The sequence below is a fragment of the Anopheles stephensi genome, chromosome 3 (genome assembly GCF_013141755.1).
Source record: "Anopheles stephensi strain Indian chromosome 3, UCI_ANSTEP_V1.0, whole genome shotgun sequence".
Classification (NCBI taxonomy): Eukaryota; Metazoa; Arthropoda; class Insecta; order Diptera; family Culicidae; genus Anopheles; species Anopheles stephensi.
Window position 1 is genome coordinate 80450826 of NC_050203.1, and position 8823 is coordinate 80459648.

Genomic DNA, 8823 nt, shown 5'->3' on the forward strand with positions numbered 1-8823 from the left:
GCCCCGGTGTGGGCCTCAGCGCAACGCTAGTGGATGGATGGCTGCTATCAGATTAAGAGCAATGGATGAAACGTTGTCCCTGCGAGGGGGGGGGGAGGGGATGAAAGTAGGCCAAGTGGAAGAGGGAAGATTAATCTAGGACCTAGGCACAGCACACAGTTCTAGGAATATCATATCCTTTTTGCCAACGGTAGCGCAAGCGATCACACTTTTCCAGCGACCAAAAAACCCCCGGAAGGGAGAATGAGATGGAACGACCGAAACACCGAAGATCCTTTCGGGGTGCCAAACACGTAAAGCACACACCAACGTAGCCAGCTGGCACAACTGGCGCAATGCACAAACGTAAGGGACACAAGCTGCACCGGATTAAGGGTGAGGAGCGGTGCGGATGCCCGTTTTTTGTTCTGTTTGGAGTTTGAATTGCTTTTTCTGGGTGTTATGAGTAGGGCCTTGCGCGATAGAAGCAGCTGTAATGCTACGTTCGTTCGGTGCGATATGAATTATTAGGACTTTTAGAATCAAAGGAATATTTTTGATCGAAATTTTAAATTCGACAAAAAATAATTTGCCTTTAAAAATGCTTCCAGAAAACATGGAGTTTTCATACCTAAAATTGAGTTAAAAATAGCCCCCAACACCAGGCACAGAACCCTGGCACAGGAAATTCCAGCGCGCCTGTCCGTGCCATAGTGCACGCGCGGGCAACGCAGCACAACCAAAACAACGAAAATGTGCACCCGCTCGGAACTGTGTGCGCGTACGCACCGGTCGCTCCAGCACCGCGCAACACTACTCCGGAACCGGTCCTAGGCTCGTACGCACCCGGCTGTACCGGTGCGCCGTTCGGTTCGGTCGCTACCCGAAGTTTAGGGTGGGGGAAATACGGCCGTCGAACGCCGAACGCTCGGTGCAGGAGAAGAAGCTCGCAAACACCTGCGTGCGAGCGAGAGACAGTGCGTGCGGGTGTGAGCAGGCCAGAGAGCAGGGTTATCCCCACCCCGCGAGTGCACTGCCGGGGAGGGAAATTCCCGAAGAGGGTTTTTTCCACCATCGGCTGTGCACGAGCGATCGTGAACTGAGCTACTTTTGAGTTCACCTTACCGCAAGGCACTCACGGCGGATCGGTGCCAACAGACGGTTGGAGGAAAAGAGATACTCAGTGGCAGTTTTGCTTCTGTCTTTGATATTTATTCTTAAATTTTGGACATAAAATAACATAAAAAACGGCTGTTAGATATTGAAACAACAGATTTATATGATAGTTTTTAAAATAAAATAAGAAATAAAATAAATTCAAACATGTAAACAATGCCCGCAACACCGATCTACCTGCATGAGTTCCACATGACGGTGCACCGGAGCTCCAGGGAGCTCAAAATTTGCTCAATGTGCGTTCGTGCGCATAGTGCACCTGTAACTCCGCCCCTTTTTCATGCTCGGCCGCAGCAGCTACACCCGAACGCGGCACGACAGGAATGCGTGCGCGAGCCCGAACGGTACCGATCGCCTATAAATAAGAGCGATCGTCAACACTGAGCTAACACTTCGGTTAATACCTTGCAAGCGCTAGGACGCGTGTCGCTCGAAGATCTATTTTGTGTATGAGCATAAATTCACTCCGGTACTGTCATTTGCCTTGAAATCTATCCGGCAGTGTGCGTGCAAAACAACAGAAGAACTCGTAGGAGAAAATGTTAAAGACGTTAGTTTTGTGACAAAAAAGCAACGAGAGAGAAAGTGCATCTTGTGTGCTTGTGTGGTGAAAACAGCTACCAAAACGGATTACACTGTGTTGAAGCAGAAACCTGGAAATAAGAGTTAAAAGTGATGGAATAGTGAACTGAAAAAAGTTGAGCCTGAAATCAGCAAAAGCAGGATAGTTACATCCAGCAAACAAGAATAGTGAAGCAGCAAAAACGGCAATTGAATTGTGTGCCTGTGCAAGAGTGTGTGTGTGTTTGTGCAAAAAGCAGAGGACAAAACGCAGACCGCGTCATATCAACGGTGAATAGTCCTGAATGCGTGTGCAGAGAAGAACGGTCTGGTGTCTTCTCAAGAAATTCGTTGCGGGACACGTGTGTCCCCAGCTATTGTCTCCTGTGTGTGACTTTGACTTGTGATTTTTGTTTCGGAACTGTGCGTGTGTGTGTGTTCGTGTTCGGAACACCATGCCAACATCGATCATGCAGAAGAACTACAGCAATTGTCCGCTCAAGAAGCGTCCAGTCTTCATGTCCAAGGAGGACGCCCTTAAAAATGGTAATTATTTTTTTCCCCTTCACAATTCATTTCCGAGGAATCAGTTGGAGTGTTGGTGATCTCTCTGTGTGTATTCTGTCGCCTAACTAACGCCTTTGTCCCATTCGCTTCTGTTCTCCCCCCCCCTCAGACTCAGACGGTGAGATGGAACCGGAAAACCTGAGCACCAAACCGCAGGACCTCTCAATGAAGTCCATGAAGAAGAAGGCACGGTCGGAATCGCCCGAGCAGCTGGTCGTGATCAAGGCGGAGGACACTCTGCCCACCCCGCCACCCTCCTCGTCCCCCGCGCCCAGTGATACCAAATCGCCTCTGTCCATCCCAACGCCGACCTATGGCTCGTTGCCCTCGATGTACTACGCCGGTTCCCGGTCGCCCGCCTCGTTCCCATCGGTGTACCCCGGATTCCCGTACCCGTTGCCATATCCGGCCGACTTCTACAGTGCCTACCACCATCAGCAGAGCCAACAGACTACCCCGCACCATCCGGCAGGACTTCCGCTGCACCATCACCACAGCCATCACCTGCATCCGCACCACAGCCAGATCTCGCCACCGCGCTCCGAGCCGCTGTCTCCGTACAGTGCCGGCCAGCACGATACCTCCGGCAGTCCTTCTGCCTCGCCGACGCACCTCTTCCGTCCGGATCGCCATTCGCTCTCGCCACCACCGTCGATGGTTGTGCCGGCCTACCCAGCCGAGCTTCGCCTTAACCAGAACAACAACATCATCAAGTCGGAGTCTGCGTTCGTGCGGGCCCAGCACCGCTACATGCCTTACCCGCTGCATCATCCCGCCGCTCACCATCACCACCATCACCATCTGATGATGTCCTCCGTGGCGGACCATCCCTCCCTCTCGCCTGCCTCCAGCCATACCTCGTTCAACTCGTACCTTTCGTCGCGTGGCCGTTCCCTGTCGCCGATCTCTTCGTCGGCACCCGCCAGCCCGGGAGCCGATTCGGAGGAGAACAACAACAGCCTGAGCGTCACCAACGGTAACAGCACCTCGCTATCGTCCTCGTCCGGCTGTTCGTCGATCCTCACGGAAAAGTCCACCTCGAGCTCCAACATCCAGAAGAAGGGTGAGGGTGAGAAGGGAGCGGCGACGCCGGCGAGCGGTGGCGCGCCACGCTACCAGTGTCCGGACTGTGGCAAATCGTACTCCACCTACTCGGGGCTCTCGAAGCACCAGCAGTTCCACTGTCCCGCGGCCGAAGGCAACCAGGCGCAGAAGACGTTCGTGTGCAAGGAGTGTGACAAACCGTACAAAACGCTCGGTGCGCTCAAGATGCACATCCGCACGCACACGCTACCGTGCAAGTGTACGCACTGTGACAAAGCGTTCTCGAGGCCGTGGCTGCTGCAGGGCCACATCCGCACCCACACCGGGGAGAAACCGTTCGTGTGCAAGCTGTGTTCGCGGGCGTTCGCCGACCGGTCGAACCTGCGCGCTCACCAGCAAACGCACGAGGACGTGAAGCGGTTCAAGTGTCCCACGTGCACGAAATCGTTCTCGCGGCTTCCGCTGCTAACGAAGCACGCCGAAAGCGGCTGTCCGGGTGGGTCCGGTGGTAGCAGTACGGCCGGTTCGCCCGTCCCCTCGCTGGCGCGTTCGGACAGTCCCCATTCGCAGAGTGGTGCCTCGTGCAACATCTCGGAGGATAGCTTCATCCCAACCGTGTTACCGCACGGTGGTAACATCGCCGTGTACTAGGGCGATGAGGTCGTCCTCTTCATGTGAGCGTGTGTGTGTGTGTGCCTTCGAGAAAAGTGTGTGTGTGCTCTTTCCCAAAAAAAAAAGAACGAACGAGAAAATCAACCAACAAAAGAGACTGATGAGCGTTAGTATTCGCCGTGTGCCACGTCGGGGTGGTTTGTGTGGTGAAGGAATGAAGCAGTGTTTTGGGTGACTGCCAGACAGTGGAAAAAATTGTTTTCTACTTTAGTAAGTTTATTTATTTTCGAAATAGCTAAAACACCACAACAGGGAAGGAGTAAAGTTAGTAGATTTTTTTCGACAACTTTTTTTTCTCGTTTCGTAAGAAGCGCTAAAAAGGAAAGGGGGGAAAAAAAGATAAAAATGAGACACAAACTGTTCCAAACTAGTCAGATTCGTTTTTTTTTTTGTTTTAGTTTTTAGTTTGCATTTTAGTGGAATTTTCGCTTACCGGATGTTAGTTTCGCTTCAACTCTCTTCAACACATTTCGTATCCGTTAAATTATGTATTGGGTTTTCCGTGCTTTTCTTTTCACTATAATTTTCTCGCTATCAAAAAACAAACGATAAGAAGATCTCAATGTCCAATTTTTTCTTGAAGTTCTTGAAGAAAATGACGTCATAACCACTTGAAAAACACATGCGCCTGGGGATAGAACGGCGCGATCACAACCAAACATCATGATCCGATTTGCCTTACAAAAATTTTAAAAAATTGCCTCTCGTTACATTTTGAACTACCAACCTCGTTACTGAAAAGTGCAAAGTGCCTTCAAGAAACAAGCATCCCCCAAAACTCTCGCTACCAACGAAGCAGGAAGAATGCATTTTGTTTTAGTCGTACAAGTCTTACCGTTAGCAGCGCTAGTTCATAAGAGAGCAGAAGAAATGACACAAACATAGTTCACTATTTTTATAATTAAGCGAAACACAGGAGCTAACGTTCGCTCGCCCACCCCTGTACATAGAGCGCAAAGAACAGCATTTAAACACTGGTAGCAAAAAAAAAACAAAAAGTAGAAAGACACAGACGGTTTAGTTCGTTAAGCAAAGCAGCTAGCGTTTAACATGATCTTAATATATTTTTGTTTGTTTTCTGTATACAAAAAAGACACATCGGTAGCGTGTAAGCAGTTGTAGTGCGTAAGTACAGCAAAACTCTCTCCTAGCGGGCTAAGAAAAAGCAAATCGACGACGACGCAGCGTCACACAAAGCAAAATAAAATGACATGAAAATCTAAAACTGAAAACTTCACCTTGGTTGCTTTTCTTTTCTTCTCTGGTGTCTCTTCGTCCTCGCTTATGGATTCCGAAATGACTAAACGGTTTCTCCGTCGTTTTTTTTTCGCTTTTCTTCCCAAAGTCGGTCTGCATCGTTTTTGGCGTGTTTCTTCTTGTGGCGGTCTGGTGTAGTTCTTTCCGTTCCTTTCCGATTTTTTTGTGTTCTATTTTTATCTAGCTCTTCCTCTCTCTCCCTCTCCCTCTCCTACAAACAACCCAACAGAATTTGTTCTGATTTCCTTTTCCTTTCGGGTTAAGCTTCTTCCGCTCTTCCGAACCACTATTGCACCGGGTCGAAACGGATGTGTCCAAATCACAATAGCGCGTGCGAGGTGGCTGCGTGCACCTGAACCTATCATCAGCTTGCAATTTCAATGCACTTGCAATGCCCGGGCATGGATTCGTATTGTGGCGAACGCATCCGGTGGTATATCCTGGATCGAAATAATGGCAAGTGTTGGATGAAAACGGAAGTAGCGGAGTATTGTTCTCGGGGGATTGGAAGGTTTTTAGCTTGGACTTGTTCTGCAGCGTCCGGAAGTAAGTTGGACAGGTAGTGGGCGGATGGTTTTGCACCTGTGGAAGAAGATTAAAAGCGTTCTGCTGGTTGTTTGGCCATAAAAAGGCAGGTCAGGATTTTTGAAAATGGAAAGGATCGAAATTTTGGGAAAAGCGGATTCGGAGGATTGGCACAAATGATTGCATTATGCTTCTGGTTTTCTTTTGTGAGTGTGTGGGAAGGATGTTAAATTTATTGTCCAAATGGCTTAAATGTGTAAAAAAAAAATAAAAAATTATGTTCATTACAATTACTATATTGCTTATTATAGAAAATTCACATATCTTTTTATTACATATCTTTACATAAAAAACCTCGCAAAGTCTCGGCCTGCCATCTCTGGCTTTCTGTAACTTGATTTTACCTGAAGCAAAGTAGTCAGTCCTGCGTACGGGGAGGCGCTCTGGATAGGATTTGAACCCCGGTTCAGCCGTGTGAAGGCCGACGCATTCTGTCGCCTTGGCCGAACCGCTGCAAATTTGTATGTACCTTTATTTAAACTTTTGGTTTTTTGAAGTAAAGTATAAATTGAACAATTTTTCATCATATTTATCGAAAGGATCTTCTTAAGTTGAATTGAAGAGAAAATCTTACACAATTTTCTCTTCAATCCTCAGTGAATTTTTATTATTTATTTTTTTTCCAGTACGACCGTTGCCTCTTCGTTGTTTTGTCTAGTTTTCAATGATTTTTTAAATTTATTTATAGTTCTATGTTACGTATTTTAATTTTTTTTTTAATTTTTTAATAATTTTTTTTTAATTTTTTAACGATTTTTTTAAAATTTCTTTCCCGTTTGAATGCTTCCCAAAAGTAAACAGATGTCCATCATAATAATACGCTTATATCTATCTATTACATTAGCTTTTAAACATTTTCCTCACATCTTCTTCCAATGCATCACTTTCAAGACCCTCTTCGATATGACCTCCCAAGAAGTACGAGTAGAAAAGGAGTACATGTGTCTTTTATTACTCCAATTCGGAACAGCAAAACATCCGGTCACAAAAAAAAAAAAAACATTTCCGGTAGATCACAAAGAAGGTGACAAATTTTCGTGTAAGTCCAACGGAAAAGGAGAAATCATAAGACAAAAAAAAATGGAAAGAAAGTACGCAACGAGTATGATCGCGCTCGATGTTGTTACAACTGATTCGCTTTTCTGCTTGTTTTCGCTAGCGAGGGGTCAGGTTCCAGGAATCAAACTCTTCCCAACGAGAGATTGAGAGCAAAACAAAAGCACCAAAAGTCGCTTGTTCATTCATTCTTTGCTTTGTTTTGATACCCAGTTCCGGTCCGGAACTGGACAGGAGGTAGGAGCAAAATAAAAACATCCTTTTCCATGAATGATGCTGTTTTCATTTCACCACCATTCTTCGAACGGGGAAAGAAAATAGATAGAAAAAAAAACATGGAAAGAGAAGCGTCCCATTAACACGTCCATTGACCGGTCGCTGATCATGTGTGATCGTGGATGACGATCAGCACAAACGTTTCGATCAATCTTTCGTAGAGTTCGATCGATGGTTGGAATGGTGCACATCATGGATCACCACTTGATCGACCACTTGCGTAGGCGAAATAAATGCAGAAAATCTAGATAAACGGCGGACGATTGCTGTCCACGTGTATCACCAAATGTCAAACCGAGCTCAATCGCAGCTGATGAGATGGATCGAAAGAAAGGCGCTGTTTTATCGTGCAGCAGTTGTACCCACTGGACTGGTGATGTATGATGTACAATTTTCTTTTCATTCGCCATCCGTGAAGAAAGAGTCATGTTTTGCGTGGCAGAGGCTTTTGTTTTGCTCTGACATGACAACCCAGGCAGGGACGCGGACCGTTCATCGTGACCGATCTAGTTTTTTGAGGTTAATCGATCAACAGCCCTGCGAGCGGACATAGAACGCGCCACAGGCTCACAATAGACTCACGGAGCATGGGTTGCTTGACAAGAATGATGATAATAATAACGGCACGAACATAATTTGAATAAGCGATGAATTGTTTTCGGTTGCCGGTTTGGTCTTTTCCCCCCCCCCCTCAGTGCTCCCGATTTTATGGCTCCCGCAAAAGGAGCCCGGGGACTGTTGTTTTGATTTACGATCCTTTTGTAGCAGTGTAGCAGTGACGCGAACGGGAAGCAGACGTAGACAATCGATTGATGCTGTACAAGATGACATAAAGCTGGGGTTATCTTGTGGCGATTGTTCCAATTGGAACTTTTATGTGGGGATGAAGCCCTCGTAATGGCTTGATTTTTGCCTGAAGAATATCGATTTCTTCTAAAAATCCATCATTCAGTGTCTTTGATGCTTAGTCCCTTTATCTTCAATATCTGGTACATCCTCTGATGCTTCTTTATTGGACGAAACTGAGGGCTTATTTATTTAAGACGACCACGACTCTCTTGGAGCTGTACCGATTGAGAAAACCTTTCTTGTGTAGAGGAAACTGACCAAATTTGGTCTACATTTGATACCGTCTTGGTGAGTCCTTATGATGATCTTGAACTTCTCTGTTAAATGAGTCTCAAAAACACATACTCTTATCTGTTCCTAAACCAAGCTTTCTTCTTGGTGCTCGAAATCCACAAGTACGTAAAGAATTTGTCTCAGCAAGAAACTTTGAATTTTCGAGGAGATATTATTATTTTTGAAGAATCGATTATTTATTGAGACTTTGGATCTTTGAGACCTCATTCGTCTGTTTAATATGTTATTGGATATTGTACAGATGGGTATTGAAGAATCCAGGCTCTGGGACACTTGACTGTTAGTTGAAGATTTTGAACTTAACTCTTGATATCTCAAGTAAAATTCATTCTGATTATAATTAAAATCAGAATTCAAGCTATTGATAACAGCCTTAAACTTATGAAGAACTAACAAGTGAAGTTGACGATTAATTGTACTTCAATATTGGAGGATCGGAAAAGCTAATAGAATTGATATTTCGAGTAGAAGCTGGATCAAATTTGGAGGAGGTCACGCATAATAAAT

General features: G+C 46.0%; 1 protein-coding gene across 1 annotated transcript; it reads left to right on the forward strand.

Moving 5' to 3' along the window:
- Positions 1 to 1527: 1527 nt before the first annotated feature.
- LOC118509200 (protein escargot-like) lies at positions 1528 to 5231 on the forward strand. Its single transcript, XM_036049470.1, has 2 exons — positions 1528 to 2262; positions 2393 to 5231. The coding sequence occupies exons 1-2, from the start codon at positions 2172 to 2174 to the stop codon at positions 3976 to 3978; spliced, it is 1677 nt and encodes a 558-aa protein (XP_035905363.1). The 5' UTR covers positions 1528 to 2171; the 3' UTR covers positions 3979 to 5231.
- The last annotated feature ends 3592 nt before the right edge of the window (positions 5232 to 8823 follow it).